Below are 27,673 nucleotides of genomic sequence, written 5' to 3'. Positions count from 1 at the left end.
GAAGGCCTTCCATGAAATCTACCTCCAACATAGCTGCTTCTTTCTCAGTCAGTTTTAATTGAGTGCTAAAGTCCAGGACTGAGAACCCAGGATTGTGCCCATTAAAATATAACAGTGGCAGCACTGCTGCAACCCAAGAGACAGCAGGCTTTGCTATGGCGATAAGAATCATGGAGTAGCAAGGCCACAAAGAAAGGGTGGCTGAAAACTATTTGAAATAAAAGAATTTGAATAAGAGATGCAGTGCCGGCTGCCTGAAAATAACACCATCAGAGCAAGATGTATAATCAGCCATGTATATGCAATGGGGCCTGGGTGGGTGAGGAGAGATTCACTTTCCGCCTAATTCATGGCATGATTGGAACCTAATTTGGAGGGGTTGTTAGAACAGAGGATGTTGACTGGCGCAAGAAGCTAAACAGTCTGGTCTTAACAGACCAAAGCAATTGGGCTTCCCGTTCTGCCCTTGAGCGATGACTCTCCTATAGCCTTGTCAATTTAGCTCTAAATAAAGTTTTCCTGTGATTGAATTACAGGAAATACACTTTTGTGGGAGCTCTCCACTCTATTGCACTGCGTTGTTCAACTCTCTGCCGATGGGGCTGAAGGCAGGGTGTGTGTTGGGTATCCAAGGTAGCTGACCTGGATATGCTGAGAGATACAGAAAACCACATAGATGAAGCTGTCGGGATAGGATATGACAGAGGCATCCCACTCCTGGACTGATGGCTCTTTTGCTGCCAGATGGCTACAGGGAAGGAAGGGGTCATTCTGAGCAAACAATCCGTTAGATGGGAACCTTTCTGCGGGTGCTGAATTGCTGCCCTGTCAATCTGAGAATATGCATCCAGAGGTACTGGAAAGAGGACTTGTTGTAGTGGGTGATTCATTAGGAACACAGAGATTTGGGGTTGTGATGGTCATGCGGATTGCATGGTGATCTGCCTGCTTGATGCAAAGGTTGCTAACATCACATGTCATGCAGACAGGCTGATAGAAAGTAGGAACGGGGAGAAATTTGTTTGGTTCAAATTTTAATGCAAACTTACCTAATTTTGCACATTCAAACCAAGACACAAACTGAAACTCAACTATCCCTTGCAATTCGCACTTCTCCGAACTTTGCAATGGAATTTTCCAATCAAAACGTGTACAAAAGCACATATATTGGGGGGAAAGTGTATATATGTATATATATATATATATATATATATATATATATTGCATTATTGTATTATTATTATTATTACTATTATTATTATTATTATTATTATTATTATTATTATTATTGCACCATCAATGTACATGGTGCTGTAGAGTAAAACAATAAATAGCAAGACCCTGCCGCATAGGCTTACATTCTAGGAATATTGCTTACAACAAATGTGTATATTAGGCAAAATTGTATACAGAATGCATATGAATATTCATGTGAGCTTTAAAAGAAATCCAAAAGTTTGGAACAAACTGAATTTAAGATTGGAAAAGTCTTAAACTGAGCATAACTGAAATCGACAGATTTGTTTATCCCCAATAGATAGTGCAGTGGAGGGGTCAATAGTAGGGCTGAACAGGGACCCCCCGATCCGCTTTGGAGGCCAATCTAGAGCCCCTGAAGCAGCCCTGATCCACCTCAGGGCTGTCTCGGGGGTTCCCAATCCACCTCGGCGCTGAAGCCAAGGCGAAATTCGGACCCTCCGAGGTGACTCAGAGTTTTTGGGTGCTGGCTGCACAGGCAGGCTGTGCAGCCGGCATCCAGAAGACTCTCCCCACTTACCTGGTGCCTCCGTTGTCTGCCGCCAAGGATAGTGGAGGCACCAGGTAAGCCTCCTTCCCCACTTACCTGTGTCCGCCGCCACCGCTAGCTTGCATCCAGCGGCTTCAACTCGAGGACGCTAAAGGCTGGAAGCAGGCCGCAGGAAGGGTTTCTACATTGTCTCCTTCCACTGCTTCTGTTTTCCGAGTCATTTCCCAAAGCTGCCAACCAAGAGGACGTCTGGTGTTTTTTTGTTGCATGTGTTTGCTTGTAATATGTCATTCCACCCTTAGAGAAGTGTCTGAAAAGTAGTCACGCCATCAGCCTGATATAGTAGAGTGCTAGGTTCTGTTTCCACCTTTGATAATGACTTATGTACAAGAGGACTCCTAAAGTTACTTTCTTTGGAGAACCAGATTGTTTCTCCCATTGTATGCTTGTCCTTTCCTATAAGGTTTTGGGGGAGAAGTGCAATGAAGTGAGAAAGCACTTGTGAATAAATGAGTTCAAGGCCCCCATGTCCCATGATGATCCAGTTCCTCACCTATATTCCAGTCTGTTCTGTTTCTCACAATCACATTTTGCACTCCATACTTCTGAATTTTCCTTTGGAAGCAAAAGAAACAGCAGCAAGGCCTTTGATTTCAGTTTGGCAATGCTATAGGTGAGGACAGAAGCTGGCCTTGCAGATGTGTGTGAACCCAGATGTATTGCACACCCAGCTATCGCCCGTTGTTGTGTGCATGCATCAGCTAAGCTTGTTAGGAGCTTTTGCAATCCCAGTGGGTAGCCAGCAGTCTCTGATAAATACCAGCATTGTGTAATTATTCTGCAAGTCTGACTCCGCCACATTGAGCACCACTGATCAGAGATGTATGGCAACTCAAAGTGCTTAAAAACACACACACACTCTTCCTTTCCAGGCTGTCTGCTTAGCCTTGTCTGTGCCCTACTCTTATTTTAAAAAGAGCTTAGAATAAGCATCAGGTTACTTATCAGTAAGGTAAAAGGAGAGGCAGGAATGTAGCACAGAGAAAAAGAGAGCTTCTCTGATAAGATGTAGCTTGACAGATATAGCATGGAAACAGATGCCACAGGCTGCAGATGTAATGAGATACATAAATACTGAGGCCTGCTTGAATAAATGGAGGCATCCTCTTCTATAAAGATGTCTGCCGGAGCCCAAGACATCAGTACTTGACTGTGTATTTCAGCACCAGCAGTCAGATCCGTTTGATTTCGGAGACAGGAGAAAGATGTTTTGCTTTGGGATTTTAATCAGGTTTTATTTTCCAGCATACAAAGTGGCATCTCACCTTTTAACAAGCATTTGAGATGCTTGCTCAGTCTCAGTGGTGGAACAGCTACATGGCTCGATAAAGTGAATGCTTGCAGGGGCTTCTGCCTGCCCTACACAGTATCAAATGCCTGGTCCAGTACATTCAGGAAGACAAAAGCATTCTTCTATCCCATCATTTCCTTATTAAAGGACATTTGTGAACCATATGGCTCAAGGAGTTGTGTGCCTTATGATGACCCACTGAACATGGAAATCCACATTTCAGCTTTTGCTCTATCCAATAAATCCAATTTTCTTGAGAAGAAGCAGATAGATGTAGATTTATTTATTTATTTACTTACTTACAATATTTATACACTGCTCCATATCTAAAATAGATTCTAGAGCAATGAACATAAGAAATAAAACAGTAAAAAGATAAATAGACTAAAAGGACAGATTAAAATTGTTCATTCTGAAACAGAATACCAATAAAAACCATGGCTGGTCAATTAAGGAATGCTTCATGGAAAAGAGCTGTTTTTAGGAGGCGCTGGAAGCAGCACAGGGTTGGCGCCCGCCTGATGTCAAGGGACAAGGAATTCCAAAGAACAGGGGCCACCACACTAAAGGCTCTGCTCCTGGTGAACTCCAGTCAGGTCCATATGGAACCACTAGGAGGATGCCCTCAGATGGCCTCAGTGACCAGGCAAGTTGATAGGGAAGAAGACACTCTCTCAGGTATCCTGGCCCCAAGTTGTTAAAAGCTTTGTACACTAGTACCAAAAACCTTAAACCTGGGTCTGTAGTGAATAGGCAGTCAGTGCAGTTCCCTCAGCAAAGAGTTACATGCTAAAAGGGAGCAGCTCCCAGCAACAGCTTTGCTACTGGATTCTGCATTAGCTCCAGCTTCCGGAGCAGCCTTAAGGACAGCCCCACACAGAGCGCACTGCAGTAGGGCCTGTACCATTGTGGCCAAGCTGATATAGATACAGGTATAGTACCACCTTGGATTGATGAAAACCTGGCTGCAGGGGGAAAAGCAGTGCAGGGGACGGGGAGTAGAGTCACAAGTGCTTTAGCCTGTTCGTGCCTTTGGCTGCTGGTCATTCAGGTAACATGATTGTTCTGAGTTGTAAAACAATCTCCAGGAATTTCTGCAAATTAAGCTTGCTTTTGTTACCTATGCATACATTGGCAACCTATCTAGAAATATGCAAACAGCATCTCTGAAAAGAAATCTCTATGTGAGACTTGCAAAAGCATTCCTCTCCCACCTTCTTGATGCAGGCTGGGCATCTCTCGCGTACAGCTTGGGAAGATGCGGATGGTCATGGAGATCAGTGAGAACTCTGCACATGGCCCATGTAAATGGTTGGAGATAGATGTACAAAAGGATTGCACTGCTAATCTCTGCTTGACTTCCCCCTCCCAAATATACCTTTTAACCCTTTGGGTCTGCTTTTGAATAAAACATTGTTGGGTCTTGGAAGACATATGTATTTCTTTTGACATGGTGCTTAACAATTGATGAATTGAAACAACCCATTTGGATGTGAGTGCAATGGATTCGAAATTATCTCTATCAAATCCATACTGCTGGTTACACACAGCTCATATTTTCATTTATTTATATTTATATTCAAATACATATTATACCCTTTCAAGGTGGCTTATGATATGTTAAAATGTTTGGCACAGGTTTGAGTCCTGAATTGGTGTGTCTTTCATCATCATTGGTTAGCCAATGTGGTGTAGTGGTTAGAGTGTCAGACTGAAACTATAAGAGATCCACGTTCTGGTCCCCAATCCCCCACTCAGCCATTAAGCTTAACTGGGTAGTTTTGGACCTGTGACTGATTCTCAGCCTAACCTACTTCACAGGGATTTTGTGAGTATAAAATGGAGAAGAGGAAGACCATGTTAGCCACCTTGGGTTCCTTGCAAGAGGTAAAAAGTTGGGATATCAATATTAAAGTTAAAATTGGCTATAAAATTGGTCTATACATTGATTATGAAGGTCTATGCAAGGATGTAGAACCTTAGGCCCAGGGGCCAATTCTGGCCTTCATTGGGGTCCCAGTCCATTCTTGAGATGGCCAATGTCCTTTGCGCCAACCACTGATATTTTGGTAGTTTCCCTGCCCCCACCCCACCCCATTCCAAAGGTTTAAACACCTCTCTTAACACTTAGCTACTGGCAGTAGGAGCTTTCAGCAAAAAATATTCTGGTATTTTGGGTATTTTGGCCTCACCCCCTTTGTCTTTGGTCCCACCCACCAATGGAATATGGCCCCTGAGAGCTTTTCTTAAATGGAGTTTGGCCCTCAGACGAAAAGAGGTTCAACGTCCCTGAATTATACGATTGATAAAGACTGCTTCCTGAACTCTGCACCATGTCGGTCTGAAGGTGTCTGTGGGAGGAGGGTAGTGTGTGTGAACATTCTGTCCTGGTGTGTGAGGAGGGTGACTTTTTGCAAAAAAAAAGATAAAATAACCTGTCAGAGGTAGGTAGATTGTCCCATTCTCCATGACGTGGTCATTTTCTACAGGTAGAGAGTTTCTTTTCTATGAGAGCATCCAGATATTTGGTTCCTTCCCTTCAGCCTGACTTGGTCAAAAAACCTCGATTCTTCTGCTTGTACAAACTGGCATTTAAGAGACATCCTCTGCAAGGTGCTGTGTGCATTGGACTCATAGCCAAGGGCAGCTTGTCATGCCACATGTTCAGGACGAAAGGCTCAACCTGCTCCTAAAAAGGGCCATGATTTCAGAATACAATCCAGGTTGGTTACCCCTAGCAACTTTTCTTTTCTGCAGAGCCCATGGGGAGTCAATTCATGTTAATCCTATCGGGGAGGTGGTTGTTTTTCCTCACAAGCGTAGTTTAATGTGACGTGATTCTTATTCAGCTGAGCATATGAGCAAAGCCTTGATCGGAAAGATGCTTCCACTGGGCAGGGGAGGGACAGGACGTTGCTCTCCGAAGTGTCAGGAAGGAGTTTGGTCCTTTCCTGAAATGTTCTGTTTTTCATTCGGTACAATCAATTGTTCACTTCCCCCTTGAAGTTCATTTCTTCATAGCATCATTTACTATGTATTGATCCTTAAAATGGAAGCTTCTTCTGTCATTACGCAGTTACTTTTCACTCGCACAAACATGCACGCATGTGCCCCAACGCACAATAAATGTTATTAGTAAAACAGAGATGGGAGGAAAAAGTTTGCTTTTGTTTGATGCTAAACACATTGTTTGTTGTTTCTGCCCTATTAAGTTTCTGCCCTGTCTGGATAAAAGACTGAGCTATTGACCAGGGGGCTGTCTATATGCTCAGAGAGCCCCGCAGTGGGTATGTGGTGTCAGTGCATTAGTTATATGGATCCCAGAAGCTTTCCCCAAGTGGATGATGACCCCTGATTGGTTATCATCTGCCTGGGCAGGGGGCGGGCCTGGTGAGCCAAATGGCCACCAGAAACCCCTCACCCTCCTTCTGCGTCAGTATTAGCTGCCACCACCTTGCAGGGTTTTGTTTTATGCGGCGGCAGCCTGGCACTGTATAGGGACCAGAGTCATCCAACCCACTGGATGTCTCTGGTCCCTAGATGACCATAAGTAAACCTCACTGACAAGGATCCCACACCATTGCAGATTGGCCACTTTGGCATCATCAAAAAAGAGAACACAGATTTGCATATAATTTGCCCATGATAATGTATATGTACAGATGAATTTAGAAAGAATTACTTGAAATAAAAAAATACAATGCATGTCACCATAATGGGGAAGGATGTGACCACTGGGATCTATGGGGCTACTCAGTCTGCTGTTCAGGTGCTCATTCTTGAAGAGCAGCTTCAGGGCCCCTCCCTCCCTGCTCTCCCTTCTTATGGTTCTTTATGTTTAAACCAGACTTGGACTGGGCAGCCCTTCAAATAGAGGAGTGTTGCCTACCAGCCATGTACATAGAGGACCGTCTTCCTTAAACTAGAACACCTGGTCACCCTACAATTGCATGCTTCAGGGATCCTTTCAATTGGCAAGCCACCCACCTCTACACGCACACTGCATTCATCACTCACGTAGCTTACAAGGCTACTGAGAGAATGGATGCAAAGCATTTTGAACTCTCTAAGGCAGGGGTGAGCAAATTGTGGCCCTCCAGATGTTTTGCCCTATAAATCCCATCAGCCCCAGTCAGCATTGCCAAAGGTGAGAAATGGTGGGAGTTGTAGGCCAAAACATCTGGAGGGCCACAAGTTGCCCACCCCTGCCCTAAGGTGCTATATACAATCTAACACTAGGGATGGGTGGGAAATTCATTTCAGTTCGGTTTTGATACGAATTTTCCAAAATTCACAAAATTCTTCCTATTTTGGAGAGAAAGAATTTGAGCTTTAAAAAAGAAGGGTGAGAGAAAGCCAAGCTGATAGATTTTCCCACCCCTATCTAACAATGGTTATTAAGTCCATCTTGAACGTTTAGCCGTTACAAGCCCTCCCCCCCTACATTTTCCACGAATGTGTTTCTGTCTGCCTTCATCCAGTGTAGAGCACTGGTTGGATAAAATACTCCTGTGTTCCAATTACTTGGAACCAAGTTCTGCATGCAAACATGATGACTTGTTTACAAGTTGAAATGTAAATTCAAATCCTGTTTGCACTTTACCCAGGGCTGAAAATGCTGTTAAAAGAACTCTTATTGAAGAGCAACCAGTGAGTGAGAGTTCTGGATACATTACAAAGTCACACAACATGTGAAAGCCTCCCCTGCTGCAAACCACAGGCATCCCACCTAGTTGTGAACAAGCCTAAAGAAACAGTCACATTCATGACCAGCAGCGCCTTTCATTAGAGGGAAAAACACCGTTGTGTCTGCTTGGTGCTGCACACGCCAGCAAGGAAAGCCTCCACAGAGCTTGAAAGGACTTCTGCCAGAGGAGGAAAAGAGTTCAGAACAAACTGTTCATGCCACCTCCTTTCTGGGTAAATTTGGGAAACTATGGACAAAAAAATTGTTTTCCTGTCATAGCCATGTGAGCAAGATCAGGCCTGCTCCTTTCTCTTCCCCCCCCCCCCGCTTTTTTCCCTTTTTTTCTTTTTGGCTCCATGAAGATGCTATAGGATCAGTTTTCCCAGGAGGCAGTCAGATGTAGTCTTGCTTGATTTGCCTTTCAGTTAATTCAACTCACCAGTCACCACATTGAACATATTTTCCACTGGCAGCATAACCACATCACTCACCCCCTCAGATGGCCATCTGAATTTACCCCTGTTCTTGCAGGGTGGATATCTGTGGTTTTTTGTGGAGCTGATGCATTAGGATTGGGTGCTGTTCCATGCACTGTTGTTGGATTAAAGACAGGACCCAATTCACTAACCCTATACTGCATGCTACACCAGCTTTCTCCAACCTGGTACCCTTAAAGTGTATTGGACTGCTGTTCCCATAACTCCTAGCCAGCATGGCCAGTGGTCATGCTGGCTGGGAATTATGGGAATTGTAATCCAACACATCTGGAAGGCACCAGGCTAGAGAAGTATAACATGTAGTTTGCTTATTGTGTGCCTGCACAAGGCATGGTTCTGATCCCACAGTTCAATGTCTAGTGAGATATGTGAGTGCAATGCAGTGACTAGATGTGTTGTGCCTCAGCACAAGGAGACTACAGTTCATCCCATCAATGGGGCCCTTAATAAGGGTAGAATTGCAATAGTTTTTTAAAAAAATTAAATGCATTTTCCTGATGCTCCGCTTACACACCTCCAGCCATGCTGGGGGATCTTTGGATATACTTGCAGACAGTGGTCTGCCTGTCTGTTTAGAAGCTGAAAAACCACTTGATTCATTCCTCCAAATAGAGCAATAGCACTTCTGCCTGTTGCTTGAAATGTAAATAAAACACCAAGTGAACAAATGCCGGAGGCAGCGAACACTGTGAAGTCATAGCGAAGAGTATCAGGATGTCAGGATCCCCTGGTGGATTAATGCGTTCATCAAAATGTCCTTCTTTCCACCCTTTCCCCCTTCCTTTCAAATCCATGTATGCTGTTGACTCACAATGCCAGTGGGAAGGTGTTTTGTTTTATCTTCTCTTGCCCACATATGCAAAAAGCCGATAACTCTGCATTAACAAGCAGCCTTCATTTTTAACCACACTGTCATCTGAAAAGCAGAGCCTCTCCCCGAGAAAGCGGCTCAATCGTGTGGGATGGCCCATGCCACGTTCTAGAGATTAGCTCTCTGATACACAATATTTATGCTGTGACTTCCCTACAGCTAGAAGGAAGAAAGTAGAGTTGGAGGGGATCAGAGGCGTTTCAGGTCCAGTGGTGGCCAACATTGATGGCCAATGTGCTACAAGTCATGACTTCAACAGGAAATGGTAGCATTCAATTGTCACTATGGTCAAGGGCTGACATCAAGGGGAAGCATGGCCAAGCTAACCCTTGGCCAACACCTCAGCAAGGGCCCACTGACAAGGACACCCTGGACCTACTCCTCTCTTCATCATTGCAAGCTGTTTGTTTTCCTGCCTCTTGCTTTGGCTCAGGCAACAGTGATGGTGAGAAGGAGGAACAGTAGATGATACTGCTTGCATGCTCACTGGTTGTCTGCCAGTCAAGCAAGGAAGTGGTAGCAATGACAGGATAGAGGAAGAGGAGCAACAGCAGCAGGTGACAATGGCAGTGAGACGAAGGGTAGGGGAACATTGAGGGTGTCTTGTCCGTGGACCCTCCAAATCCTGATGCTGGCACTGACTGTGGTATATGAATTGCCTTCTTGCCTGGAAGTAGTTTTGCCTTCAGATACCCAGCTGGGGAATGTCTAGTGGTGCAACCTGGCTCTATGGCTAGCATTCATCCCATGCACCATCCCAAGCAGGCAAGCCCAAACAATATGAGATGACAGTGTGCCTAGTGATGTACAAGAAATTTGCGGTGAATAGGGCAATAGCTAAGCACCCTCTCACTGCACTTTCCCCTATGGAGAAAGGGGCTGCTGTGTTTTGGTATACAGCTTTTTTTATTTTAAGAAGGGGTCTTCAACATCTTTCAGCCAGAGGGCCAAATTCCATTGGTGGGAGGGGCCAAAGGCAAAAAGGGTGAAGCCTGTGAGGCATTTCAACCTTTTAGAATGGGGAAAAACTGCACAAAATCCAGGAACCACCAAAGAATTGTGGGAGGAGGAATTATGGGCCAGGGGAAGGGGCATAGCCACCCGGGGAACCCTGCAGGGCTGGGTTTGGATCCTAAATGGGCCAGATTTAGCCCCCAGGCCTGAGGTTCCACACCCCTGATAGAAAGGGTTTAGCACTAGGGATGTCACGAGGGTCTGACTGGGTCTGTGAGGGTAGCAGACCCCCCCCCCATGTCTGGCCCTCATGGATCTAGATGGACATGCTCGGCACAAGGGTGCGCCCATGCCCAAGCACTCACAAGTAGGGTGACCATATGAAAAGGAGGACAGGGCTCTTGTATCTTTAACAGTTGCATAGAAAAGGGAATTTCAGCAGGTGTCATTTGTATATATGGAGATCCTGGTGAAATTCCCTCTTCAGCACCACAGTTAAAGCTGCAGGAGCTATACTAGACTGACCAGATTTAAAAGAGGGCAGGGCACCTGCAGCTTTAACTGTTGTGATGAAGAGGAAATTTCCCCAGGTTCCCCATATATACAAATGACACCTGCTGAAATTGCCTTTTCGGTACAACTGTTAAAGATACAGGAGCCCTGTCCTCCTTTTCATATGGTCAGCCTACTCACAAGCCTCTCACGAACGCTCGGGTGCAGGTCCACCCTGGATTCCAGCATCACACCCTTTCCAGAGGCTCCGGAAAAAAAAAACACCCACACTTCAATGGGGGCCTTAAATGCCCTATTAATGCAAGGGTAAAGCCTCTGAAAATTGCACACTTCCCCCAGTAAGCCAGCATGGGCAACAGCAGGGCAAGCACCCCCGGGGCGAGCACTCACCCATTTCGCCATCCCTATTCAGTGCTTAGAAAAACTGTAAACCAGGTGTTAACGTTTGAGTGCAATTATAGCGCAGCACTTTTTGTTCGGTATTTGTTACCCCTGGGCCACAGGCTCAATAGGTCTTGCAGCCGTGTCTAATGCAGAGGCACCAGGGCAAGTGCCTCCCAGCCACTGCTGGGAGTGGGTACTGCATGAGAGTTTCCCTGGAGTGGCTTCTTCTTAGGGTGCTGCTATCTTAGACATGATGATATTGGCCAACAGCAGCTGCATTAGGATGCCACAGCACGGTGTCTGTATTGGAGGTGCTTCCTGGCTCTCCAGAATATTTACAGAGTTTCTAGGGTGGAATTGAGCAACGACAGGATGTTGCAAATTTTGACTCAAACCCAAGCCATTCTAGTTAAGCCAAAGGAGTGAAATACATTCTGAAACTGCAAGAAACCCTTGTTCTGAAGCCAACCAGCTCCCTTTTCCTTCATGGTTAGGTTCAGGAAATGCAAAACTCCATGTCATTTTACACAAGACGATTTGTGTTAAGATCCAGGGCACCACGACAGCCCCAATACCTCATGTAATTCCCATGTCAGGCCAGGGAGGGATCCCTTCCCTTAAGGCTTAAAGGTTACCCAGTCCTGAAGTTGAATATGTGTGTTTGTCCCTTTCATCGTGAGAGTCTTTCTGACTCTCAAGTGCAAGCAGAACATTTGCTGGTCATTCTGAAATGAACAGGGTGTCACTATGAAGAACCTCGATGGCAGGCCTCTTCTGTAGCAGCATGCACCATCTGGAAAACCCTCCCTCATGCGGTTCGGGAGACAGTAAATGTAACATCCTTTAAATGCCTCCTGAAAACATCTTTTTACACAGGCTTTCCCTGTGCTGTAGCTGCTGCTGGGTTTATTTTGGTCTTAGATGTTATTTTTAAACCTTTAAAGCTTTATATTGCATTTTGATTTGCCGTTTTTTATGGTTTTAATTGTGAACTGCCCAGAGAGACTTGACTATCGGGCAGTATAAAAATGTAATGAATAAGTAAATAAAATGTTGACTGGTACTGGCAAAGGCCCATCCAGACAAATCCATCCACATCATCTCCTTCAGTCAACCGGACTATATAAAGGAATGTCTGGATGCACATGGAGGCTCGTATGTGGACCCTGTTTTGCTTCTGAGATAAGACTTTTCAGCCTATGGGACTTGGAAGCTTGTATGGGGAACTGTGTGAACCAGTCACTCGATGGGCTGGGCCTTGTACCAGGCTTGTCTTTGTACAAATAATGGTGTGGTGTGTGTTTTTTCCCCATTCTATTTTTTTCCTGGAGCTTTGGCTTCTGTTTCTTTCCCATTGTTTCTCTGGCAGATATTTAATGGCCCATGTACCCTTTGGGGGCCACGGCCAGGTCACTGGTAACAAAACCAAAGATAAGGATAAACGATTGTGTCAGTGTGTGAGAGCGCTCGGGGATGGCTCTGCCGCAAGGCCTTGCGTTCTGTGATATGCCACTCTTTGTTCATTGCACCCAAGGGCATCTGCATCGAAACTGTATCTGTGCTGCTTACAAGCTTGCCTGCCGCTGCTCTTTTCTTCCTCTCTTGGCATCCTGAGCCTGTATCATTCGAGACACAATTGGCCATTCAGTAAATCGCCACCAAGCATTGCAAAGTGAGTAGCAGAATGCTGGAGGGCGATGAAGGGGGTTAGGTAGAGGGAAAGTGTTGCATGATACGCAGCCATGAGGTACAATGGCCATTCTTCTCCCAGACCCACCCCGGAAGACAGATGATCTGAAATACAGTCAACTAGGTCAAATTCCCATCAATCATTCTGTAAATCCATGGGGTAAAGCCTAGCAATGGCTGAACGAGTCTGATCGCCAAGTTTCTCCGAGCACCACCTGGAATCTCAGCTTGGCTCATTTCCCATGCTTGATTGTGCTATTTTTATTTTGTTCAAATGGAAAAAGTGCACATTTCGGATGGGGAAGATGTACATTTTTCAAAAGAGCACACTTGAATGTGTACTTTCCCCCCATAGAGTAAAAAGTGAAAAATTCACATTTTTTTAAAGTGTGCATTTTTTTAAAAAAAAGGTGCATTTTACAAATGTGAACACAATTTTTTGAAAAATGCTGCTGCTCCCATTCGCAACATGTTCACATAATTTGCGGACGTAAATGAAATTCCCATACATCCCTAGTAAAGTCGCATGAGGATGGGGGCATGTTCGATACCAAAACTGCTGGAGAGGGAGGGCAGGAGTGGACCTATCCAGGGATGACTGAAGTTTGCAGGACAACACGGGACTTGGGGGGGCAGGGAGGCACTTCACTCTCAAAACAGGTGCATCCTGAGTTCTAGGCATGCTTGCTGGGCTTGTGGTCTCTCTGAACAGTAGCAGCTGAGAGTAGTTCCCCGTCATAAGTGCTCAGGTTGCCAGGGCTGAAAACTGAGTTGAAGGGAAACAAGTATTAGGCCTTTCATGTTCATTCAATCTGGGGTATAAGGGGCATAGAACTGGGCTTTGTAGATTCACCCCCTGCAAGCTGTATACACATCAGGAACACATGAATGCCTGATGGGGAAGATGTGTATATTCTCCCTTTCCACCATATTATTTATTTATTTATTACATTTTTATGCCGCCCAATAGCCGAAGCTCTCTGGGTGGTTCACAAAAATTAAAACTATTAAGAACATAATAGAACAGCCAACAATCTAAAAACCCAAATACAAAATACAATATAAAAAGCACAACCAGGATAAAACCACACAGCAGAAATTGATATAGGATTAAAATACAGAATTAAAACAGCAAAGGTTAAATTTAGGTGTTAAAATACTGAGAAAATAAAAAGGTCTTCAGCTGGCAACAAAAAGAGTACAGTGTATGCGCCAGGCGGACCTCTCTGGGTTGCTCGTTCCACAGCCAGGGTGCCACAGTGGAGAAAGCCCTCCTCCTAGTAGCCACCTGCCTCACTTCCTTTGGCAGGGGCTCACGGAGAAGGGCCCCTGTAGATGTTCTTAAGGTCCGGGCAGGCACATATGGGAGGAGGCGTTCCTTCAAATAACCTGGCCCCAAGCCGTTTAGGGCTTTATATGTTAGTACCAGCACTTTGAATCGGACCCGGACCTGGACTGGCAGCCAATGAAGTTGTAAAAGGACTGGCGTGATGTGAAAGTTGGATAATCCAACTTTCAGAACCAAGTTGGCAAAAGTCTCAAATATGAAAGTGGGTTGGCCACTGTGTGAACAAAATGCTGGACTGCTACTAGATGGACCCTTGGTCTGATCCAGCATAGCTCTTCTTAAGTCCTTATGAAACATAAGAATACCTTATTTTCTTTAATATGTATAGGAATGTATTTTTTCATGACGATTTGTCGTGATCTGCTTTGAGCACAGGTTATAGAAAGACAAGGAACAAAGAACGTGATTGATTAATGAAAACTCAGTAGTATATTGGTATGTGATTAACCTCTTCAGGAAAGCCATTAAACAACACCAAAATGGTGTAATGTTTAGAGTATTGGAATGGGACTGTGGAGACCTGGGTTCTAGTCCCCAATCGGTCATGAAGCTCACTGGATGGCTTTGGGCCAGTCACTGATTCTTAGTCTAACCTACCTCACAAGGTTGTTGTGAGGATAAAATGGAGTGGAGGAGTACCATGTAAGCCATGGTACTTACATGGGGGGAAAGGCAGGATATAAATGTAATAAAAATAATAATAAACTAAATTAATAAAAACACTGGATAGATCTGGTGGTGCTCTAACTTAAATGATCAGGCAGTGAAAAGCTCTAATATCTTTCCACATTGGGTGAAAGTAGACTCTACGTGTTTTTGTCAAATGCTAGTACTCCTCAGGATGAGGAGTAATTAGCAGATACGGTGCATAATTCTTAAACTGGAATGCTTCAATTTAGGCACTAGCTTTTAATGTTCAGTAACATCATTTGAGCATGGTTGTGGTATCAACTACATGGGTCTCAGAACTGAGACTGTGGTGGACTCTCTGAATTTAGTATGTTCATCTAAAAGCTACTCTCTTTTAGAGAATTCATCTTCTTCTATTAAGGAATTAAACAGACATATACACACTCACCCCAAAGGCCCACTAAAATTAAACTAACAGGAGTCCATTTATTCTGGCAAAAGTCATTTTGAAATTGTGTTTGCCAAAATATTTCTGTGGCTGTGATCTTTTCTAGTGGCTCCTTTTCAATAAAATCCAGATGCCACCCATCCAAAAGGCCCTACAGGCTGCTGCTGTGTGCATCCATGAAAGATGCCTTTGTCATTAATTAATCTCTCCAAAGCTGTGGCAGGACATTCCTAGTGGCTCTCAACAACATGCAATCAGGGGTTTCAGCCTGCCAACACAAGCAGAATAAGACTGTAGTCATCTCCTAGTTCTGAAGAAGACCATTGTGTCACAAGATGCCACCTAAAAATTTGATTCTCCCAGTAAATCTACATATAAGTGCAAATCCCCTTCTGTGTTTGCTTTGTTGGGGTAGCATTTCAGTTGTCCCTCTCATTCATAAGGATAGATAATTCATGTTAGACATGGCTATGTCTGGCCCTATTATGAATCATCTAGGGAAAATCCTTGTTTGCTTTTTTTGGGACTGGATTTTGGCTGACCCTTTCTGTAAGTATCATTTTGAAGCTCACAAAGGTCTTTCTTAAACATTAGATAATCCTAGAATGCCCCATTGTCTCTAGATGGTTATATTAGCTTCTTGCACATGTTCAAGCTGTGAAGACGGATCGCTTCTGGGGCATGCTCAGATGCAATATATAAATGCATCTGAATGTGAAAGCTGCTCCAAGGGAGCAGTTCGATGAGGTGCCATATAGCTAATGTGCAAATATATAGAACCAACACATTATGAGTCTACTGAACTAGAATAATTTTCACAAGTTTTAACAAACATACCTTTTATAATGAAAAGTGAAAAAAGTCAGTCTTTCCACTGTTGCTTTCGGGAAACATGTTTAGCAGTGGCATTTGATGTGACAATTGAAGTCCTTGCTTATGGACAGCTTATAGCTTTTAAGGGAGCTGGAAGTCACATAATAAGCACTGTTTCCTGTGATGTACTCATTTATTTTATCCCACTATCATCTCTGGTTAACCTGTTTTGCAGGTTATTTGACTATGGTTATATTCCTGGTCTAAGCCTCACAACTTCAGAGTTTTGTGAAGTTGTTTGTAACTACTCCTTTCCCAAACCCTCACAACATTTTATTGGCTTGCCTATCAGGCAGAGCGTTCCTTGCTGAATTGCTTTTATTGTTAGGATTCCCACCTACCCACTCATGTTTACTCTAAAATTAACATTGTTCTGCTTCTCCTCTCTGACATTCCTTTGAATGCTTGAAAACTACAAAAACAAAAGTCTTCCCACACAATAACTAATGTGGTAAAGTGGCTGCAGTGTTGAGTTTGGACATGAAAACTCCTTGTTCAAATCCTCATTCAGCTATGAAGGAACACATGTGGCAACCTCTCTTTCCCTCTTCACCTTTCACTTTGGACAGGGCAAGTGGCTCTGTAGGGAAGTAATATGGGTCTGTGCTCTTTTATTGACTGCTGTTGACCAGGCTGGAAGATCAACATTTAATATAATTTTTTACAGTATTTTTTTTAAATGTGGACCTATACAACAACTCCACAAATAACTGCACATTTTTCAATTACATTATATACAAAGATGGCCCTACAGAGGAGTGCAGCTGTGCACAGCGGGATCTCTTTGTGGTCACACAAGAGGGGTGGAAATAGCATAGCTTCGCTGTGGACATAAATGGAGATTTATGTGGGTGAAGTAGTGATGCCACATTAATGGAGCCAGTGTGTTGTAGTGGCTAGGGTGTTGGACTGGGAGTTGGAAGATCCAGATTCTAGTCCCCATTCGGCCATGGAAACCCACTGGGTGACTTTGGGCCAGTCACAGACTCTCAGCCCAACCTACCTCACAGGGTTCATAGAATCATAGAATAGTAGAGTTGGAAGGGGCCTAAAAGGCCATCGAGTCCAACCCCCTGCTCAATGCAGGAATCCACCCTAAAGCATCCCTGACAGATGGTTGTCCAGCTGCCTCTTGAAGGCCTCTAGGGTGGGAGAGCCCACAACGTTGTTGTTGTGAGGATAAAATGGAAAGGAGGAGGATTATGTATGCCACCTTAGGTTCCTTGGATGAAAAAAAGGTGGGATATAAATGAAAACAAACAAACAAATAAATAAATAAATAAATATAATTGTGAGTTGGGGGTATGGCAGGGATGGGCAACTTTTTGGGTTCAGGAAATGCATTGGTCCCTGCAGAACCTATTGTGGCCTGCATGAGTGGGTGGGGCTGTAGGAGGGTGTAACCACAACACACACATTCATCTTCTCTCACACACATACACATTCACCCAGAGAAATGGATTGCTGTTTCCCTACTGGTTTTAACAGTAAGGAAACCGTGAACTTGATCAGGATCACCTGAGGGTGAGGCCTTAAACTCCCTTGCACACCCCCACCTCCATTGATCCTTATCAAGATTGCAAATACCAGAGGAGGAAAAGAAATCTGTTCCCTGCCCAGCTGATGGCTGATTGGCTGAACGTCAGGAAAAGTGGATGGAACCCCAAAGCTAGAAGGCCACATGTGGCCACAGGTTGCCTATATACACCCAGGTTAGTAAAGCGATCAAATAAAACATGATGACTACAAGGCACTGACAATTACCATCAACCTATACAATCAGCATCTATTATATGCTAGTATGGTTGGGTCAACTGGCCTTCATTGCAATTATTACTGCTGAAGTCCATGGGAGGTTTCTCTCTACTGCATTCTAATCTATTGCATTCACTTTATTAGTTGGGTGTCATCTTTAGAACTGAAACTGACTAACACAGAACTTATATTGGATCATTGGAAAAATATAAAATGATGCTTCTCTCTGCCACCACCTAGCATTTATACACACACACACACACACACACACATCATGCAGATTGAAGGAAATGTGAGGAGGAAGAGATGCAGAGGGTGTCCTTGTAAAGCTGCTGCAGAAAACTGTAAATGTAGCTTAAATACGAGTCACAGAAGAACTCAGAGTTCAGTTTTTTCAGGGTGTTCCCCATAACTGGGACCCCATTGATGAGAACTATGTTTTGGGGCTGAGATGTCTTCCATTGTACAAAATGCCAAATTTCTGGAAGCCAGGTCTATGAGACATACTGAAGTTAGGCATGCACATTTGTTGTTGCAATTCTGCAAAAGTATTTTTTTTTCATTCTTCTGTGTTTTGCATTAGGGAATTAATGCCAAGAACTCTGGATGGGCAGATCACCATGGAGAAAACTCCCAGCTACTTTGTCACCAAGGAAGCCCCGGCTCGGATCTCTGCCATGTCGAAGGACACCAAGCTCATTGTGGTAGTGAGGGACCCGGTCACCCGAGCCATCTCTGACTACACGCAGACTCTCTCCAAGAAGCCGGACATCCCCACCTTTGAGAGCCTGACCTTCAAAAACAGGACTACAGGCCTCATTGACACCTCCTGGAGCGCCATCCAGATCGGCATTTACGCCAAGCATCTGGAAAACTGGCTCCTGTATTTCCCCATTGGGCAGATCCTTTTTGTCAGCGGGGAGAGGCTCATCAGTGACCCGGCCGGCGAGTTAGGCCGAGTGCAGGACTTCCTGGGCCTCAAGAGGATCATCACGGACAAACACTTCTATTTCAATAAAACCAAGGGTTTCCCCTGCCTGAAGAAGGCCGAAGGCAGCAGCAAGCCCCACTGCCTGGGCAAAACGAAAGGGCGGACCCACCCCAACATCGACCAGAAGGTGGTGCAGAGGCTGCGAGAGTTCTACAGGCCTTTCAACATGAAGTTCTACCAGATGACTGGACATGACTTTGGCTGGGATTGAGGCTGCAGGGGAGGGCAATAATTTAAACAAATAAAAAAGAAAAATATATTTTTGTACATACCAATAGAGAGGGGAAATTAATATTTGTGCTAATGTCTGGTGGTTCCAATTAATATTTTCATTTTGATGCAAATGTCATGGTTTTCTCCTTTACTGGCTTTGTTGTTCCAAATTTATAGTACCCAATTTAACAAATACAGAAGACTGTCAATTGAGGTATGGCAAATGAGTCCAATATCTTGGAAGACATCTTTCATGATTTCCGTGTGACATTTTTTGAGTTCTTATGAAGTAACTTGGAGCCATCTGTCTGTTACTTCCGTGATCATATGTGTATAAGTATTTTTTAATGGCCTGGGTTGGTCATGTTGGTGACCAAAACAATCAGGACTGAAAGGTGTTGTTGTTGTTTTTCAATTCTAGCTGCTGTATCGTATCACACGGTATAAGAGTTAGATTTAGACTTCTAAATTACTTAAGTGACTCAGAAGAATGGATTTATCAAGAGAGTTTGTAGAGAATTTCATGATGTAAATTCAGTAAATACTTCACTAACTGGTTCAAATTATAAAGTCCTTCATTCGCTTGAACCCCATCTGTCTTAATAAAGACACCACAGCATCAGCCTCTGGCATGAGCCTGGGTTGTGCTGAACGCAAACAGGAATAGGAAGTATCTCTCTAGCTCCACTGCAGCATTTTCATTTCCTAAGGTGTAACAGCGCTTCTCTGTTTGTACTACTAAAGCTAAAGCACACCCCTGGGAACGGGTCATTAGGCATTTACTGAAGAGTGGTGTAAGGCCTTGTCCAAACACATGACTCCAAACCTAGATGTTTTCTCAACGAAGATCCAATATCCAAACTAATTAAGATAAAGTATCTTCATTATAGTTTGAAAGGCTTTTCAAAGCTTTATCCTTCCACCCCCATCCCATCCACCTGTTGTCTCCATAAAGCCTTATATTAGCTCAGATTTCTCTACCCAGGGCCCAGTGACAGCTGGGCTGAGTTGAAGAGTCAACAGTAGGCAGAGAAAAAATGAAGTCATTTTCCCTGTCATCTCTCCCACTTAAGCTCAAGAGGTCGTGAGGTCACCACGCGCTACCTTCAACCAATCCACTCAGCCTCCTGTCTCAACTCAGAATTCTCCATCTCTAGCCTTAAGCCCTTTCCTGGCAGTGTCTTGTGCCATAAAACATCTGGGTAAACATGTTATAATCACCCAAACAAAGAAAGGAAAGTAGCTAATAGGTCACTTGAGAATGGAACATATGACCAAGCGGGCTTTCTCCATCTCACAGCGACTCTTCTGTCTGCGGTCCTTCTGAAAGCTTGATTCATCCCAAGTGCAGTGATCACCTATTTGGAAATACTACTCTGTCTGTGACTCCAAGAGGCAAAAGAAAACCAGCTGTGTTACAATGTACTTCCTCAGCGTGTTCAAATTGCCATGTACCCTGGAAAGGAGGCCGTTCTGCAGTGGAGACCATACTGAGCACCAAGTATCATAGCACTCTTTCATCATAGTTCATCTTCTTGACCGCTGCAAAATAAACCCTAGTGTAATTAATTGTTTTCCAAATTAAAACATAAACAAACACCAGATTTAAAAAATAAGAATATATAGGAGAATCATGCTGGATCAAGTCAAAGGCATTCTCCAGCATTCTGTTTCCATTCATGCCTATGGGAAGCCCACAAGCCAGACATGAGTGCAATAGTGCCCTCTTGCTTATGTTCCCTAGCAACGTCTATTGAGAAGCTACCTCCCTCTGTTCCTGGAGGTAGCATATAGCCATCATGGCTAGTAGTCCAATTGACAGCCTTATCCTCCATGAACTTGAAAGTCTGTGTCACCTTCTGACCAGCTAACAGGAATTGATATTGGTGCTACTGTTTCAGCCAATTGTTCTTGTACAAATTTTCAGTCATCCATAAGTCTAATCCTAATAATCTTGTACTGCCTTGCAATTTGTGTGTGTATCAGGTGGAGGGGGGGACATTACTGCACCACAAGCATAATGCCATGACTTGTAATTGGCCAGGCCACCTCTGTGCTCAACCATACACAATTTTGGCTGGCAGAACAATATGAGGCCTGGACTGCAATTGCAGATCTAGAGCAGCCTTCCCCTACCTGGTGCCCTCCAGATATTTTGGACTACAACTGCTGACATTCCTGACCATTGACCATGTGAGCTGGAGCTAATGGGACTTGAACTCCAAAATTCCTGGATGGCTCCAGGTAGGGAAAGGCTGACCTAGAATAATCAATTATCATTTTATCACAGTTCATATGTCTTACTCTGCAGGTCTCCAATTGGAGTCCGCTATGTATCACACCTTGCCATTTCTGTCACATTCATGTTCCTGGTTCTTAGGGCCAAACTAGACATAGCAGTGGTTGACAAGTTTTTGATCACAACTCTGCATTGTTTACATATAAAGTAAGGGGTGAGCATCTTATCTGAACAGTAAAAGGAATAAAGAAAATGAGCCCTCCCACCTCCAGGACCTTATCCCCAGCCCATTGCTCCAGCCATTGTTCTCCAATCACATTTCATGCTCACTACTGAAAACAGGAAAGGACAAATGCTGTTGGAGCAAGCAACTATAAATTTCTAAGATGCAGAATGGAGGAGGGTATAGTAGCCCTTTTCACATGCACTCCTTACCATTCAAAGAAGACCTACCACACTCATGAACAGGGCACCTACACAAATGATGGCCCCTTCATGTCTAATTTGACCATAAGTTGTTCTTGTCAGATCTTGTTAGAATATATATAATATATATTCTAAATTCTTCAGTAAATATTAAACTGCTACAGAATATATATAGATTTTCCTCATTTGCATAATACGTCCTAGCAAAAGAATTTGGTTTTGTAATGAAATGAAGGGATTCATAGTGTAGGCTTCAAAGTTTGTTTCTGACAGCAAATGACTGACTCCCTGTGACTTTTTAGAGCCTGGGCTGGATCAGTTTCATAATGATCTAATAATGGGCTGGCTGAGTTGGTTTCCTCTCTATAGGTCTCTTTGCTTAAGATTTCCAGATTTAAATGTGAAGACTTGTAATAGAGACACTCTATAAATGATGTGGAACTGTTGTGTTCTAAAATAGGAGATACCCCTTCTATTTTACAGAGTTATGATATATACAGCTGCTGGAGCAGCAGAAGAATCAGAAAGAACTGTCTAGAAGTTCTATAGCAAGGATAGGTAACATTTTGGGAGCAGTGGGTACACTGGGCAATTGGAGAAACTGTCATGGACATCACCATCAAATGGCTGCCATGGGAAGTGTGGTAAAATACAAGTAACCTGCCCAAAAGCCTGGGTACAAGGCAGAAGTGGGGGCTGAGAACCCAGCACACTAACCAACTCCTTTGAACCAACAGTTTTCAACACCAACATAAAACTATTTCACAGCAGTCTCAGCTGTTAGTGAGAAAATGTGTTAATTTATATATAAAAAAATAAGGGGGGGGCTGAGAGCACTTTGGTGGGTGCCAAGAAAGGTGTCTGGGAGAGCATTAGTGCCCATGGGCACCATGTTGCTTACCCCTGCCATATAGTATAGGGGAACACAAATACCCTGTGTGTCAGGTGTGCGGCGGGGGGAGGATTATCTTTGTCTAAAATAATTGCAACTTCCATAGAGTTCTGAACAACCTAAAACCAAATTTGCAGTTTACAGATCACTTTATTGCTGCCTTTTCTGGAATGCAAAGCTGAATTGGGGCCTTGATGGGGTTACTTTGAGCCCCGTGGAGTGGTGTTTCAGGGGTGGGGGGAAATAATCAGTTTTATGTTGAATGTAAATTATAAACTTTCCATACTGAAAAGCTAGATGCAACTTGTCAACATTACTCCAAAGGTTTTTGGTTTTTTTTGTTTTTTTTGTTTTTTTTTTGCAATTTATAATATACAATAAATTCACAAACTTGTTGCTAAATAAAATTAAAAACCAGCTTGTTCAAGAGGCCTGATAGGTGAGTCTCTTGCCCTTTAGTACAACTGGTATAATAAATGCAAATGGATAAAGCATCAATTTATATTTTGTGGATTCTGTGGCTCCTATTCAAGAGCATACCTTCTGAAATTTATTTATTTTAAATAGATATTACTTTAGCTCTCCTTCTCTATCCAGTATATAAGGTATACCATATAAGGCCTGCCAAGAGAGACATCCATGCCTTTTTTATTAACAGGGGGAGGGAAATCTTTCCTTTGTACATACTATTTTATGTTTTTTCTTTGCGTTGTAATCCTCTCATTTCCTCACTTTGATGCTATTTCTGTAAGAGCTGAAATACTTTTTAATTTAATTTAAGGCTGAAGAAGCACATATTTTAATAAAGTTTACGGGTACCAAGAGCCTGTGCTGTCTTTTTGGCATTGATGCAAAGAAGTAGGGAGAAGCATAGTACAAAAACAGGGCTATTTCATAGTCATACATTGTTTTAATATAATGTTTTGATTTTTATATTTGAAGAGTGGGAGGCAATGCGAGAAAATCCGAAGGTGCCAACTGCCATACCTTACTGCAAGGGTCTCCAATCCTATTGAGTTAGTGGGCATATTTGGAATTTTGAGATATAGTCATGAGTGCTCACACAAAATGGCTGCCATGGGGACACGTTGCTCATTCATAAAATGGCTGCCATCGTGAGCATAGCCAGTCACAGAGCCCTCATTTCCAAGAAGCCAAAGTACTAAAACTAAAAGAAAAGCAACTTACCAAACAACATAAGTACAAGTTGGAGGTGTCATCTGAGCCCCAAACACACACAGAGAGAGGACAACATGGCTGCCCCCAAGGGGGCGTGCCCATCCAAACATGTCCAGCTCTCAAGGGAGTGTGCACACCAGCATGTCCAGCCCCCAAGGGGGCATTCCCACCCAAACATGGCCTTTGTCACATGTCTGTTTTCACAACACACAGTTAAGACAAACCTGTTCTACATAACATCTTAATGTTAAAATCACTGGAATAAAGAACAAGTGAGACATTCAATGTATCTGAAATTAACTTCACTTGTTCCTGCTTTTGTAGCTTTTGCTGTACTTTGAAGCTTTTGCTATACTCTCCCCTTCCCTCAAATATCTTTTCTGACTGCAAATCCTTCACTGGATGACCATAGTCTCACCTTTCCTAACATTTAACACTCTTTCCCCATCACCTTTCTCATATTCATACTCACACATTCAGCATACTGCTACCACTGAATAAATGAAAGAGTTGACAAGTACAAAAAAATCTAGTACAACAAACAAACAAACAAGCGTTCAGAAAGAGTATAAACTACTATTACCCTGCAAACAGCAATGAAACAAAATGAACTAAAGACTAGCACCTCTCAGCTTGTTTCAACTTCAACCAGACATAACAGTAAAAAACAAAGAAAAACACACCTACCTCATTGAAATAGCAATACCTAATGACAAAAATGTTGCTGAAAAGGAAGAAGAAAAGAGAGAAAAACATTTACCACTGGCTATGAAAGTTAAAGAACTATGACAACAGGAAAAAGTTACAATTGTTCCCTTAGTCACATCAGTCACCAGAATCACATCAATTTTTTATTTAATTTTTTTACAGAAAACCTTCAGAAATTAGGCCTATCAAAATACATCCCTGCCAACATCCAGAAAGCAGTCATACTTAAAACATGTTCAATAGTCAGGAAATTTCTGAATCAGTAAAAGACAACATGACTTGGAAACTACACTTTCCAAGATGCATGTTGCTATTGCACATGTGCAAAATCTCATATATCTAGAACGAGAACTTGTGTTAAAAGAGAACTCTCATCCCAGCTCACATTGATGAATTTGTTACTTTCCGAGAAAATAATGAATTCACTCAGGGTAAGTTCACCGATCACTATCTACCACTGAGTGACAACCTTTGCCCTGAGAGAGCTGATAATCCCACTTCGGAAATGTTTCAGGAAGAAGAATAACCAGTGGCTTGGCAGTGGAATGCCCAATTTTCAGTGTGGCCAGGTAAAATGTGATTTCTGTTTATTTTCTTAAGTACACAACAGATTAAGCCCAATGACAATATACTCCTGGACCCCAGAATATTCTATTAAATTTCTGCCATTTAATATACATTTTTAAGCTTGGACAGAAAAATAACCTATTCCTTTCTTGAGCTTTTAATTCTCCTCAGGGAGAGGGAGGGAGGGAGGAACTGTCTACATTTTTTTTCAGAATTAGATGAAGTGAGTAGTCATAGGAAACAACATGGCCCAGAATGGGTGGATGTGAGGGGAGGGATTTCTCTAATAACTAGCATTCAAGATAGATGCAAAAAACAGCAACAGTAGAGAAGTATTAGGATGCAAGGAATTGGAATTTAGGAAAATATTTTGGGAAAGGATTTGTCTGGAGTGGAATAAGATGGTCAATAACACAAAGTACAGCCACCAAGAACACTACAACTCTTTCAGTGTTGCTGCACCTAGAAGAGTCAACTTGCAAAGGAGCACTGTCAACACTGGGACAACTTCTGATATGTTCCTTTAATATCCCTCCCAAAAGCACTCTGATTGGAGAGCTGTAGTAAAGCCATTCCCCTGGTGGAAGTCACAAAACTACACCTTGACTTACTCCCCATCTCCTCTGCCTGGCATTTTCCTTTTATAGGGTGCTTGGAGTAGGTTCAGAAATGTATTAGTTTGTCAAGGGGGAGGACCCTGTAAAAACACCCTTCTGAAGTTCCAAAGAAGGTCCAAAGTTTCAGGTGCAGCTCACATCACATTGAACTGCTTTAGAGAAGACCCAGTTCAATTGAGAGGACTCTGCATACCTCTAAAGCTTTGATTTAGTGTTCAGGCTTTGTCTGAAGTGGATGGACACTTTTCCACAGTTCTGCTAAAACTTGGGTGACCACTTGACAGCAATATTCTGCTCCATGAGCCAGAGCCAGCCCTCATTGATCCATTGGGCCAATAGGGTGACCATATGGAAAGGAGGACAGGGCTCCTGTACCTTTAACAATTACATAGAAAAGGGAATTTCAGCAGGGGTCATTTGTATGCATGCAGCACGTCCATGAAATTCCCTCTTCATCACAACAGTAGCCAAAGCTCTAAACATATGCATATTTGTATGTCAGCTGAATGATGACATTCTTTCTTTGGCATGGAAGAAAAAGATATAAGGGGATTCCTGAGGTGGGGTCTTCAAGGTGCCGCTTTGTCATTCCTTCCTCATAAAACCTTGCAGTATCACTGCTGAAAGGGCAGGAAATCCCCATGGCAGGAGGGGGAGGGGGCTTTCCGGTGGCCATTCAGCTCGTCAGGCCCACCTCCTGCCTTGTGCCCAGCCTTCCTACTCTTCTGGTGACCTATCAGTGGGTGCCATCCACCCCGGAATGCCCCCAGCTCAATGCCAAAGTGAGGTCATGTGGTGGAAGGACTCTGGTGACCTCACTTCAAAGCAGAAAGTCAGGATAAGTCCCCAATTTTTTTAAATTTGCAACTTTGGGAGAAAGCCCCATGGTGGCTGAGCATTGGCAGCTGCGTTTTTTTAATTTGCAGTTTTGGGGGAAAGCTCATGGTGGCTGAGTGTTGGCAGCTGTGTCATATAACTGATGCAGAGCCACCTGACAGCCACTGCAGGGCAAATAAGGCATATTGACAGGGTCCGAGTGTATTGGAAATATCCCTTTCTAAGATGCCGTGCAGGCTGTCTGAGGGGAAGAGGTTAGGGTTGCCAAATGCTACCTTCTGCCTACCATTTAAAGAACTCTTGAGGCAGCAGCAGTACCTCTCTCTCTCTCTCTCTCTCTCTCTCTGTGTGTGTGTGTGTGTGTGCGCGTGCGCGTGCGTGCTGTTCCTTCCCCCTTCCTTTCTTCTCTCTGTAGATTGCAGTTCGAGTCTTGCTTGCTACAGCTGGATGGAAAGAATGCTGGAAGAACAGATGACTGAAGCAGGAGACCAGGAAATATGATTCCCATCCCAGATGCTAAAGAAAGTGATGGAGTCTTTTGGGTTGGAATGTGGCACAACCCTGTGGATGGAACTGATGGGGCCCAATGTGAGCATGCATTAGATGGGTCCTGGCCATTCAACACTGCCCAGATCCCAATTCTCCCCTGCACCCCATTTGGTATTATCACAAGCAGCCCCAAATCATAGCTCCTTGAAGCCCTGAACTCGGCACAAGAGTGCATCTCTGCTCCTTGGCTGAAGCTTCAGGAAGCCTTCAGGCTGTGGTTTCTTATAACAAACTCCTCTGGGCAATTCTCATTTTTCAGCATCTCAATGTTATGTTTTACATGAAATGTAGCGACTCCCCTGCCTTTCTTATTAAAGGGGCAAAGACATGCAAGGACCCCAAACTGCCTTGCAAAAATTCTGAGCCTTATAATCCCTGAATTACCCATCTACCTTTTTATTTCCTTCCAATTTGCTATCATAAACCCCATCTGTTTCCCTTGGCAGCTCCCTCACAACATAAAAACACAGCACTGCGGTGCCCCTGGCTTCATAGTCCAAAGCCAGGATCTTAAAGGAGAAAGGAGATGGGAGCACATTAAAGATTCTTTCTGAGGAAAGATTATGGGAACTGTATTTGATGAGGTCAGTAAAAATAGTTGGAGAATCCATCCAACACAATGAGGAGCTGCTCTCTGTGTATTGGGTACTTTGTGATGCTTTCAGGATTATCTCTTTGACACATAAACAAACCACAGCCAGGCTTCAA

The 27,673-nt window shown here is 43.5% G+C and overlaps 1 protein-coding gene across 1 annotated transcript in view; it reads left to right on the top strand.

The window, feature by feature from the left end:
• Positions 1-19,267, top strand: part of LOC134396694 (heparan sulfate glucosamine 3-O-sulfotransferase 3A1-like) — a 77,264-nt gene extending 57,997 nt beyond the window's left edge. Inside the window, exon 2 of the mRNA XM_063123245.1 lies at positions 18,331-19,267. Coding sequence (XP_062979315.1) covers positions 18,331-18,949 — 619 coding nt within the window. The 3' untranslated portion in view covers positions 18,950-19,267. The remainder of the gene's footprint in view (positions 1-18,330) is intronic.
• Positions 19,268-27,673: the final 8,406 nt, after the last annotated feature.

Source organism: Elgaria multicarinata, chromosome 3 (genome assembly GCF_023053635.1).
Source record: "Elgaria multicarinata webbii isolate HBS135686 ecotype San Diego chromosome 3, rElgMul1.1.pri, whole genome shotgun sequence".
NCBI classification, from domain to species: domain Eukaryota; kingdom Metazoa; phylum Chordata; class Lepidosauria; order Squamata; family Anguidae; genus Elgaria; species Elgaria multicarinata.
Note: the sequence above shows the minus strand (reverse complement) of the source record. Positions and strands in the feature narration are given on the sequence as shown.